The 12,384-nt window shown below is 33.4% G+C and overlaps 2 protein-coding genes across 5 annotated transcripts in view; both read right to left on the bottom strand.

The window, feature by feature from the left end:
• The window catches only part of LOC111461652, a 2,769-nt gene extending 2,127 nt beyond the window's left edge, over positions 1-642 (bottom strand). For all 4 annotated transcript variants that reach the window (XR_002713618.1, XR_002713617.1, XM_023105255.1 and 1 more), the window contains exon 1: positions 88-642. Coding sequence is in view for 2 of the 4 variants with exons in the window: in XM_023105255.1 (XP_022961023.1) it covers positions 125-442 (318 nt within the window). In the remaining 2 variants the exon portion in view is untranslated. The remainder of the gene's footprint in view (positions 1-87) is intronic.
• A 1,526-nt stretch (positions 643-2,168) lies between these two features.
• On the bottom strand, positions 2,169-4,534 carry LOC111461651 (probable tyrosine-protein phosphatase At1g05000). The gene is made up of 5 exons (XM_023105253.1): positions 4,243-4,534; positions 3,677-3,770; positions 3,505-3,562; positions 3,346-3,389; positions 2,169-2,690 (listed from the first exon to the last, which is right to left on the bottom strand). The coding sequence occupies exons 1-5, from the start codon at positions 4,389-4,391 to the stop codon at positions 2,433-2,435; spliced, it is 603 nt and encodes a 200-aa protein (XP_022961021.1). The 5' UTR covers positions 4,392-4,534; the 3' UTR covers positions 2,169-2,432.
• Positions 4,535-12,384: the final 7,850 nt, after the last annotated feature.

The raw sequence follows: 12,384 nt of genomic DNA, 5'->3' as shown, positions 1-12,384 counted from the left end.
AAAAAAAAAAAAAAAAAAAAAAAAAAAAAAAAAAAAAAAAAAAAAAAAAACATAAGTACCCAATACCATAGAATTGAGCCCACCCACCCTAATCATCATCATCATCATGAAATCCGGATTTATTTCACTTCTTGAAGCTGCCTCTCACACCCGGTTTGGGCTTAGACGCCTCAGCAGCAACACGAACAGCATGGAGATTTACAACCTTGTCTTCCTCATAAGGGATTTTGGGATGCTTCGACTCGTGATGAATCTGCATAGTTTTAACATCAGGCGCTGTAATCTTACAGTGTGGGCACTCGAACTTCGCGTGACCACCTTTTTCTTGGCCGGACCGGTCTGCAAGCCCGGCCTTTCCGCCACCTCTGTTGGTGGTAGCTGCGTCGATCTTCGCCTGGATCTCTTTTGCCGTGTGCTTCTTCGGCTTCGCCTTACCCGTCATGGCTGATCGATTGTTCCTGTTTTTTCCTTTTTTTTCCTCCCTTTCTGGGTAAAGCAAATCAAATCAAAGCCAAATCAACGCTTTTTAAAATCTGTTGATTGAGAGAATACGTGCCGATTTGTGAGGAGAAACCTTCGATCAAGAAGAGGAGAGAATTGGGGGGAGAAACCCTAGCTCCGGTGAATCCATCAATGGCGTTTGCTTTATTTATACTAGCTAATTTTGTATTCTTGACAATCTGCTACGGACGGATTTATTTGCTCTCGAGTACGTGGGCGTTTATGATTGGATCAAAGAAGATGAGAACAATGTTGCGGAAGTAGGTGATTCTAATCTTCTGTCGTAGAGAAGTCCAAACGGATAAGTGATCGCTATAATGAATTTATTAAAACGTGCCAAAAAAAAAAAAGGGAAAATATTGAATTTATAAATTCATAAATATAAATATATGAAATATATATTCCATTTAATTTTATTTAAAATCAGCTTAAATTATCTAAATAAAATTATTAAGTCATTTTTTTTTTTAAATAAGATGAAAAAATAATAATAATAATAAATACCAGTTTAAATGAGAAATAAATAAGAAAGTATAGATTTTTCTCCGTTAATCGAATGAGGATAAAAACACGTTTAACGATGAAATGTAACGGGTTAAAACGAATAATATCTGTTAATATTGAGTTTTGACTGTTACAACTATAATCTATAGAAAATGATTTATGTTCTGTTAAGAGGTTAAAGGCTCGAGATACTGAAAAAAAAAAATCATCCCCAATTCCAAGAAGCTAAGGAAAGAATATTTAATTATGCTATTTAAAAATTGACAATTTTCGTTTTATTATTTTTAGAAATAGCAAAACACAATATTTTAATATTAAATTAAAATTACTAAATGACTAAAATACCCAAATATATATATATATACACATAAATATTTATTCTAATTGATTTAAATATATAATTCAAATAATAATTATTGAGATATGTATAAGTATAATATTTTAAAAGATAAAAAAATTAATTAAGAAATAAAATAAAATAAAATAAAAAATGATTCTCTTTTGATTATAAATCATTTTTCTCTTACATTTTTTTTCAGGGTTAATATTGAAAATGGGCTTGATTTGCTTATTTTGTCAAGTTTTCGAGTCTTGAAACCTAATCTCCCAACGTGCTCAAAAACCGAGAGCCATCCAGGGACTGGACACAACTGAAGGGAGCTTGATTCTTGAAAGAGGATAGAAGACAGACCAATCAAACAAAAAGAAGGTAAATTCATTCAATTTTTGTACCGATGCATTAGCTATGTGGTATTAAGCTACACACGCTCCGCCTCTCAAGTTAGAAACAATTGTGCCATTAAAGTTCTAAATGGTCCAATGTTGTGCAACACAACCACCATTAAAGTTCTAAATGGTCCAGAGTTTTATCCAAGAGATTAACCACTTAAACCTAGAGGACAACACGACCACCTGGTCATGGTTGACGACCCCTAGAAAGGTCGACTACAAGATGCTCATTCTTAGCTGCCTGAATAATGAGAAAACAAGAAAACAGTTGAAAGTGACAATGACAAAATAAGAATAATAATAATAAAGATTAAAAAAGAAAAAAAAAATCTTAACCTATAAATAATTAATAATAATAATAAGTGAATTCAAAACACCAATGAAACTATACATAAAATAAAATTTAAAAAAAAAAAAAAAAAAAAAAAAAAAAAAAAAAAACAATAAGACTCAAGCTATTCTATGTGACTCATGAAATAATAGTGTTTCCATAAAGTTTCTTTTTCTTTCTTTTCATATGATTTTTTGTTGAAAAAAAAAAAAAGAAAAAAAAAAGTAAGGATTTGAGCTTCTTCTTCAATGGAGCCCTAAAAATGGGGAACCAAAGACTTTGATGGGGTTTGGACAAGAACTTCATATTATGTGCAATATAAGGAAGGTTGTGTTCTTGTATGATGCCTTCAATTTGTTGTCTGTCTCTAAACTGGTGTTGTTTGGGGCTTCTGCAACTTCTCTTCTCTGTACAATAGTCTTCTCTTGTTTGAGCTATACCCTTGGTACTGGTATATGATGCTGTAAACACATTGCCTCAGAGGCTCTATGTCGAATGCCTCGATGAATTGTAGATCCGTTGCCCTTGATTTCACGCCTGCATATCGCTGGTACTCCTCGAACACTGATGTCAAGCACCAGTTCTGGAACTTCCTCAGGCAACCCACGAGCGACCCTGTTCGATGCTGCAATTACGACATGTCAAAGCTTTATTAATATCCCTTTCGATGACGTTCGGGTTTGCTATTTTCAAAAACTATATTCAAAATCGTTGTTCAGATCACAGCTAGAGAAGGTATTTTCTAACAGGGAGAGGTTTCTATACTGAATGATTGTGGGATTTCACAATCCATCCCCCTTGGGGGACCAGCATCCTCACTGGCACACCACCCAATGTTTGGCTCTGATACCAATGGTAACAACCCAAACACACCGCTAGCAACATCTATTAGGGAGAGGTTTCTACATAGGAACGGTTCGTTCCCTCTCCAACCAATGTGGGATCTCAAGGCTTCCCCTTAAGGTTTTGAAAGGCATCTAATAGGAAAAGGTTTCCACACTGAATGCTTCGTTCCCCTCTTCAACCATGGTCCTCGCTAGCACACCACTCAATGTCTGGCTATGACACCAATGGTAACCGCCCAAGCCCACCACTAGCAGCATCTACTAAGAAGAGGTTTCTACATCCTTATAAGGAATGTTTCATTCCCCTCTCCAACCGATGTGGGATCTCACACAAGACAATATCGTTATCATACAAGGCTAACAAGAAACCACAGTTGTTCCAACATGTGTAGTTTTTCAAATCAATAAATAGCATGGATAGGATTAGGATGATACCTTTCCACGCTTGCAGTGGATCAAAATGGGGTGATTCCTAACATCTGAAAACCAGAGATAGAATTACAAACAAATGAAAAAATGTTCTAAAAGAATCAAACAAACAAGAACAAGGAATCAAACAAACAAAAACTGAAATCCAATGAAAATTCTCAGTACCAATTAGGATTTTTAGGGCGTCCAGAATAGCATCCTTCGGAATCGAAACGAAAGGCTCCTGAAATCCAAGTGATTACTGATGATTATAACCAGCATATACATATGTAACACACAATTAAGCGATTATTAGAACAAGTTTTGCAATTTGAAGGAAAAGGAAAGATCAAACTACCTTTGTCCCTTCAATTTTGAATTGAAAAAGCTTGATGTTATTAGCTCTAAGAAACTCCAAATTCTCCTCTGGGTAGGGTTCAGGACACAAATATCTGATTCAAAAAGGCAATCAAAATCAGAATCAAGAAAGAAAACGATAATCCAAATCATCTCATTCTGTTAAAAGAAACCAATCCAAATTTCTTGTTAACAATTACAACCCTGCAACCAAATTCATCCCCAAAATTCAATACAAATCTTCTTATCCTCTTAATCAATCTAAATTTCTTATGAACAATTCCAACCTCCGTAATTCCATCCCCAATCTTAACTGAACCCATAGAGAATCGCTCAAGAACAAATTCAACCTACCCCCACAGTTGACGCCCAATCTTACTCAAACAAAACGGAGCAAAAAGAAAGAAACAGAGCCAAAAATCACAAAACAAGAAACATCCAGAAGCCAGCCAGAACACTAACGAAACAGAAATCACAAAATCACGCAGAGGAACAACAAAATCAAAAATCACAACCAAGAACACCAGAAGAAAAAGAAAACCCAAATAGGGGATTAAGGATACAAACATGATGGAGCGGAGATTTAGATTCTTGAGGAATGGAAAATTGGAAGGCTGAGGGAAGCCGGATCGGAAAATGCCATCCTCAACACTGGAGAAGTTGGGGGGAGGAACAAGATCGTCGTCGACATCGCCGTCGTTCACTTGGAGCCTCATTTTGCGATGAATTATGGATTGAAGAACAGAAAAAATTGCAGAGAATCGAAAATCTAATGAAACCTGCGAAAACTTGGCGATCAGTAGGAAGCGAAAATCTAATGCATATAAAGGAAAATCTCTGGCATTCGAGACGAGCGCAGGTTGAATGGAACGGAAAACGGAGGCGATAGCGGTTTTTAAGAGAGCAAGATGCTGGCAGATCAAAACGGTGGCGTTTTGCAGATTTGGATTTTTTTTTTTTTTAAAATTCAAATTCCGCTTTTTCAGTTATTGATTTTATTTGGAATTGGATATTTTAATTATGCAAATTTATTATTTTTAAACATAATTTAAAAGATATCTTTCTAAATAAAAAATTTACAAAGAAAAATAATAATTTAAATCTCAAAATTTATTTAATGTAAATTAAATATTATTATTTATTTAGATCTATTTATTAAAATACATTTATTATTGCAAAATTTTCCTATCTTATAAAAAATATTTTTCTCAATTATCTAATTTTAATTTTGAAATAATTTATTTTATATTTTATATTATAAAAAATTTGATTTTCACGTACTTATTTTAAATGTATTTTTTGGTATAAGATTTATAATCTTTTTGAATTATTTGAAAAAAAAAAAGAAATTTAAGATTAAGTTATATTTAATTTGAATTTATTTTCTAAATTAATATCCATAATGAGTTTTATCATTTGATTATTTTCCAAAATTAGAATTTAAATTTAGCTATTTATTTTGTAATCAAAACAAAATTCCAGATTTGTTTTTAAAGAAAAAAATCGTATTTTACTAAATTATTTTATTAAAATATGGTATTGACACATTTGTTTTATTAAAAGATTTTTTTTTTTATTGACAAATATTTAAGTTAAATATTAATAAAATAAATTATTAAATACTCAATTTTATGGATTAAAATGAAATAAATAAAAATTCGGGTATTTATAAATTATTTATTTATTATTTAAAAAAGAAAAGTTGATGGAATTTTTTAAAACTTTAATAATTAAAATTGACGAGGAAAAAATGTGGAGAAGTCGTCAAAAAAAAATCAAAAAAGTGAAAACGACGTGGAATTTATGTCGTTTTGCCCTTTTTTATATTATTAATAATTAAAAATACAATATCATTGGACCATTCCTCTGGTGGTCGTAAGGACAAACTAGTGATTTATGAAATTTTAAAGGGCAAAAAGGTCCGTTTAAACATATTTTCATTATTAGGTCGTAATGTTTTATATTTATGATCTAAATCAAAAGCATACACAGTTTAGACTTGAATAGTTGTGATAGTGTAAAGGATAGACTGTTTCTTCAAACATATCTCTAACGTTAGATCATAAACGTTTCATATTTTATGGTCTCGATCTGTGAGATCTCACATTGGTTAAAGAGGAGGACGAAATATTTCTTATAAGAGTGTGGAAATCTCTCCCTAATAGACGCGTTTTTAAAACTGTGAGGCTGATGAATCATACGTAATGGGCCAAAACAGACAATATCTACTAGCAGTGGGTTTGAGTTGTTATAAATGGTATCAGAGCCAACATATCAAGCGGTGTGCCGGCGAGGACATTGAGCTCCCAAGGGGGTGGATTATGAAATCTCACATAGTGTGGAAATCGTGAGACTAACGGAGATATGTAAGCGGACAATATCTGCTAGTAGTGAATTTGGGCTGTTACACGATCACACCCTTTCATGAAATGATAATCCCGTACGTTGGGTAACCACTTTGACCCGAATAGTTGTAACAACAAAAATTCAGGCAAAGATTCAAACCTACGAGCTCTTTAGTGTTATATACAGATCAATATTCAGATCGATAAATAATTCTAAGTTTCCCGAAACTTTCTTATCAACGATGGAAGAAGAAGAAAAAGCAAAATTACTAAAATGGGTTTTAAATATTTTATTAATATTTAAATTTGGAGTCAAATATTGAGTAGAAAAAAACATAAATTTGTTAGGAGGTCTAGTTTGAAAGAGTCCAAATCCAAAAGCTGCCATACGATGTTGACTGTCCCTTTGTCTTGTCGGAAGCTTCCATGAAGCATTTAGGCAAAATTTATATGCACTTGTTCTAAGAGTGAAGACTATCTTTTAACGACTAGTCATTTTAACGTTTTCTTGTAACAGTTCAAACACACTGTTAATAGATATTGTCCGCTTTGACCCGTTATGTATCGTCGTCCGCCTCACGGTTTTAAAATGCGTCTATTAGGGAGAGGCTTCCACACCCTTATAAAGAACGTTTCGTTCCCCTCTCTAATCGATGTAAGATCTCACAATCCACTCCTTTTAAGGGCTCAACGTCTTCGTTGGCACACCACCTAGAGTCTAGCTCTAATACCATTTGAAACAACTGAAGTACACCGCTAACAGATATTGTCTGCTTTAGTCCGTTACATATCGTTGTTAGTCTCACGGTTTTAAAACGCATCTATTAGGGAGAAATTTTCACACCCTTATCATAAATGTTTTGTTCCCCTCTCTAGTCGATATGAGATCTCACAATCCATCCCCCTCGAAGGTCCAGCGTCCCCACTCGCACACTGCCCAATGTCTTGTTCTGATACCATTTGAAACATTCCAAGCCCACCACCGCTAACAAATATTATCTGTTTTAGCCTATTATATATCACAGTCAATCTCACGGTTTTAAAATGCATCTATTAGGGAGAGGTTTCCACACTCTTACAAGGAATGTTTCGTTCCCCCCTCCGACCGATGTGAGATTATCATTCAAATATAGTTTCGATTCATTAATATATTCTTTCTTTACTCGAACGTCATAAATTATCAATTATCATTAAGAAAATTTCCATCGTGCTTTTGTCAATAACATTAGAATCTTTTAAATGTAGGCTATTATTTCTTTATTTAGTTTCAATGATGATATTATTATTTACAACAACGTTCATAATATATTCCTATCTTGTAAACAAAAATATATTCTTATCTTGATTCGTTATTATCCGATTGTTTTAAAATTCAAGAACGAATCAGACACAAATTTAAAAATTTAAGAACTAAACTTATAATTTAACATCACGTTTGATACAGTTTCGTTCTCAATTGCGTTAGTTACAAACAAAGAATTTTAAAAGTTTTCGACGTAAATTTTTGTGTGTATAGCGTAAAAAAAATTGAGACCAACTAGGTCATATGTAACAGCCCAAACCCACCGCGAGCAGATATTATCTTCTTTGAATTTTTCCTTCCAAGCTTTCCCTCAAGGTTTTAAAACGTGTCTGCTAGGGAGAGGTTTTCACACTCTTATAAGGAATTATTCGTTCTTCTCTCCAACTAACGTGAGATCTCACATCATATCTTTACAATTTTTTTCCCGATTAGTTTAATAATGTGAGGCTAAAGCTCGGAGCATATAATTTAGGACATATATACCCTTAATTAATGACTTGGTCGTCTAACTAAGTACCACGCTGCGTCGTTTCGGACGTGGATGGAACCTTTTGGATCATAAAAGGTAAGAAAAGTCCTAAAGAACGGTCAAAAGAAGTGGCTTAGTTTGTGGTCAACGGGCGGCTCAAGCACCCACGAGGGTCTAATCTTTGTCTTATTACTTAATTATTTGTCTAAACAAATCTAAATCTTTAGAGATTTATTTGTTTAAGTTAGTGACAAATGACTAATTGAGCTCCTTTAGACATTATTTGTCTTGTTTTCTTTTGGGTCGGTTTATGGTAAGCAGGCACGTGTGCTATCGATATAGGCAGGCATGACCGTTCATATGACTCGATAATCTAACTAACTCAAACTATTCAACACAAATTATAAAAGTTGGGTTGGGTTAGATTTTTTTTTTCTTTTTTTTTTTTCAGTTTGAGTTAGAGTTGAATTGTTGGAAAATTGAAAACTTGGTTCGGGTTTGACTTTTTTTGGTCGGGTCAACCTAACTAACTTGACCAACGTGAAAATATGGTTACAACTCAACCCAACTTTACCCTATTTTTAAAAAGATTAAGAATATTTAACGTTTGTAACAGATTAGTGACATGTGAATGTTTGATATTTGAACTCTACGGGATTTTAGTTATTAATATAATATGGTTGATAAGTATTTTTTTTTAAATAATTAAAAAAAAAACCGAAAAACCCAACAAAAAAATCAAGGGGTTGGTTGGGTTGTGAATTCTATTTGGGTTGCTTGAGTCTCTGATCTAACTAACTAGAAATTTTGGGTCGGTCCAAAAAATTTTTTGTTCTTCAAGCTTTCCTCTAATGGGATTTCCCACCAACTTCCTCTTCCTCGTCTTCCTCTTTTTCACGTTCTACTAAAAACAAAACAAAAACTACGTAAGTTCGAACGAAAAACAAAGCTCGATTTGTCGTAAATATGAATTGAATTTCATTCCATGTTTGTTGTTACTTGCTAAGAAAATTTCGAACTCGAAGAAAGAAAGAGAAAAAAGAGAGAGACTTGATCTAGGAGAAGAGATGAGCTCGGGCTTGGATCTTGCATTGTGATGAATGCCCATAGCCACACTCGACTCGGAGATGGATCCGATCGAGAAAGGAAGAAGAACAAATCTCTCCATTTTAGGTCTCGTCGTTGTTCACGTTCAAAAGAGAAAGAGAGGGAGAGAAGAAATAATGGGTTTAATTTATGGTTTTAGCAAATATTCTCATTTTCCACGCACAATCCACACTTCTCAGAGACCTAGCGTCCTCGCTAACACACCGTCCGGTGACTAGCTCTAATACCACTGTAACAGCCCAAGTCTACTGTTAGCCGATCTTGTCAGCTATCAAATATAATATTCAACATAATTTCTAAAAACTCAAATTTCAATATTGCGAATAAATTAGTTTTGTTGATGTACCGAAGATGAGGACAAGAAATATAACCCTCGTTCTCGACCTCATATAGCTAACACGAAATTTTTTTTCTCTACTCTCTATTTTATTCCTTGTTTAAACAGAATTCTCGTCCGAACGGAGTCCTAGTCTTGTAAACATGGGAGTTCTCACTTACCCTTTCTTATGTAACAAGTTCATTTCATAACCTTGTAGCTTTGGTGTTCCATTTTCCTTTTTTTAAGGTTTCCCCTTGTCTCTTTACTTAATTTGGTCTCTAACTTGGAAAGTAGTGTATCCCAAGCAATGTCTTGTTCAAAGAATCTAAACCCTTTTGAATACGAATAGAGGCACGTTGATCTTAAGACAATACCAATCGAAATGCAATATACGTGTGAGACTTCAGAACAAACTGTGTGCTAAACTTGAATGCAACATACGTGTGAGACTTTCGAGTACCTATTCCGGGCGATCTCGTGTTGCCCATTTATGTACAACATCAAGAGACATGACCACTCTTACGGTACCTATGACAAAAGTGGTGACACCCTTGTACCAAATGTCCCGTGGTAGTGATTACTACTTCGAAGAAACTCCAACATAGACAACAATGCAGTAGATAGTGGTGTTGTATCTAACCGTGACACATGGCAATAGCTCTATAATAGTGAAATTGGAAACGAAAAGGATCGAATGAATCCAACTATAACAAAAACGAAATTGAGTCAAGATTAAAACAGAAGTGCAATTTATCGATGAAATAGTTCGGGGCGAAGAAAATGAGCTACTATTTCATGATCGAAGACGAGAGTTGATGATATGGCCTAATGAAATTGGGCGGGTGAGATTATCACTGCACGGTGAAATCGAAACGCGACGAACGCCTCTGCATGGCGGAATGGAAATTTAGGGGTAGATTTTGAATGAATGAGATCATTTTTAAATTTCCAAATATGTTTCTTTTCTTAATTAGATTGTCAATTGATGAGAAGTGGAGGGCATTTCCGTAATTACAAGTTCTTACTACAAAAAAAAATGTAATATTTAATTCATTTTTATTTTAGCTAGCCCAAGAAAATTACCCGAGATCCAGCCCAATAACAAATGGGCCAGGCCCAAATATCCACAAATGGGCTGGGCCCAATTATCCACAAATTAAATGCAAATGGGTCCATGTCAATTGAAACTAAGAATATATTATTATTATTTTTTTTTTAATAATCAATTTCAATTTGAAGAAGAGGAAAAATATAAATAAAGATTAGACTACATATATAATACGCTCGTACTACGAATTCTACACGTACGTCATTTGATGCAACCCGACACTCTTCAATGCTAACCTTTTGTTTGTAGCGTCTCGATGCTACATTGAAATACAAGGGCAAAATTGGAAAATTGAACCAATGTCTAGACTCTACGATTAGGGCTTCGACCCGAACATTTGAAAGAATTGTGGGCTTTTGGCTTCTATTTCGATTTTTCACTTTGATGCAATTTCGATTGGATTAGTCAAAAGCCAGAGGATACGCTTGAAAGCTAAGAAAAAATTCAAAGTTCCAGGTCACGAAACATGATATTGAAAGCGAGTTTTGTACGTGTCGAAAACTTCTCTCTCTCTTTTACTTTATAGTTTCCTATTTTAGACTTGTTCACGTTTTTTTTATTGCACCAATTATTCGTGTATTGTTACACGATTTTCTATTCTTTGGGTTACAGATTCTTTTCGTGCCGTCTAAGCTAGCTTGATCTGGACCCTGAAATTCTGGCATGAACGAGAAGAATTTTCGTGTAAATCACGCTAGTTTTCTAATATGGTAAGAGAGTTAATTGAATTTGGAAAAGAAATTAACTAAACGTTCAGATATTTACCCTCTATTAAGCGGTAAAAAAATTGAGTTCATCTCTCAGTAAATGACATCAGACATCGTGACAATGAACTACGATACTAAGAATGTGAATATTCATTTACCCAGTAAAGTAATTAACTCAATATAGCATGATTCTATTCGGTAATCTAAATGAAAATTATATATGATATAAGGATCCCACCAACCACTAGAATAGGTAGTAGTGCTAGGGAGGTCCTAGCAACTTTTTCGATGATTAAGACCTCTCTTCAACGTCAAGATCCTCGTGCTACCAACTTAACTATATTTAACTTTAGGTTAAAATCATTTTTTTCGAGCCAAACAATTGGACAGTGTGACAACAACGACGCTGGCTCCCAAGGGGGTAGATTGTGAGATCCCTAGTAGACGTGTTTTAAAACCATAAGGCTGACAACAATACATAATGGGTCAAAGCAGACAATGTCTACTAACGGTGAGTTTGAGTTGTTACAAATGGTATCAGAGCCAAACACGAGCAGTATGCCAACGAGGACATTAAGCCCTCAAGAGGGGACAGAGCCAAACACGGGCCGTGTGCCAACGAGGACATTAAGCCCTCGAGAGAGGTGAATTGTGGGATCCTTAATAAACGCGTTTTAAAATCACGTCATTTCCCCTTTTTATAATCTCACTTTTTTGCCTAGTTAGGGTTCATATACTATTTTATTATAACAAAGCAAAGCATCAAACAAAAAAAAAACCCATTAAAACAAATAATTTATTTAATCAATGCAATGAATTAGACAAAAGACATTAATATTAATAATAATAAATAAATAAATAATTCCCCATCAAATCAATATATATTATATTGTAGAATTGGCATCATATTATATAATAATTTTCCCTTTATTTTTATTTTATTTGTGACATGTGACTTTAGCATATAAATTATAAAGTCAACAAGTTGATTATAAAAGGAACCCTAATTGGTCCCATTAGACTATGGAGACCATCAAAAAGTATATTTATAGAAATAAATAAATAATATTCTAAACACCATTTAAGCAAATTAAATTAAAATTAAAAAAAAATAGCCGTTAAATTATATATAATATTTTGTTTAAAAAATAATTTTCAAATTAAAAAAAATTTATAGCAATCAATATATGGATAAAGACGTCTGTATAAATAAATAAAAAATAGTTATCCTTTTAAAAAATTAAACTTATTAAAATTAAATTTAATAACCATCCGACAAATATATATATATATATATATATATATATATATATATATATATATATATATATATATATATATATATATATAT

The sequence above is a fragment of the Cucurbita moschata genome, unplaced genomic scaffold (genome assembly GCF_002738365.1).
Source record: "Cucurbita moschata cultivar Rifu unplaced genomic scaffold, Cmos_1.0 Cmo_Scf00025, whole genome shotgun sequence".
NCBI classification, from domain to species: Eukaryota; Viridiplantae; Streptophyta; class Magnoliopsida; order Cucurbitales; family Cucurbitaceae; genus Cucurbita; species Cucurbita moschata.
This window is presented reverse-complemented; position numbering and strand designations above follow the sequence as displayed.

Bases quoted from the DNA above. Each gene is read 5' to 3' on its own strand.
- LOC111461651 (XM_023105253.1), bottom strand. From the start codon at position 4,391: ATGAGGCTCCAAGTGAACGACGGCGATGTCGACGACGATCTTGTTCCT. The intron at 3,563-3,676 runs GTAGTTTGATCT...CTTGGATTTCAG, and splicing joins TCAAAATTGAAGGGACAAAG to GAGCCTTTCGTTTCGATTCC. The intron at 3,390-3,504 runs GTACTGAGAATT...TCTGGTTTTCAG, and splicing joins CGCCCTAAAAATCCTAATTG to ATGTTAGGAATCACCCCATT.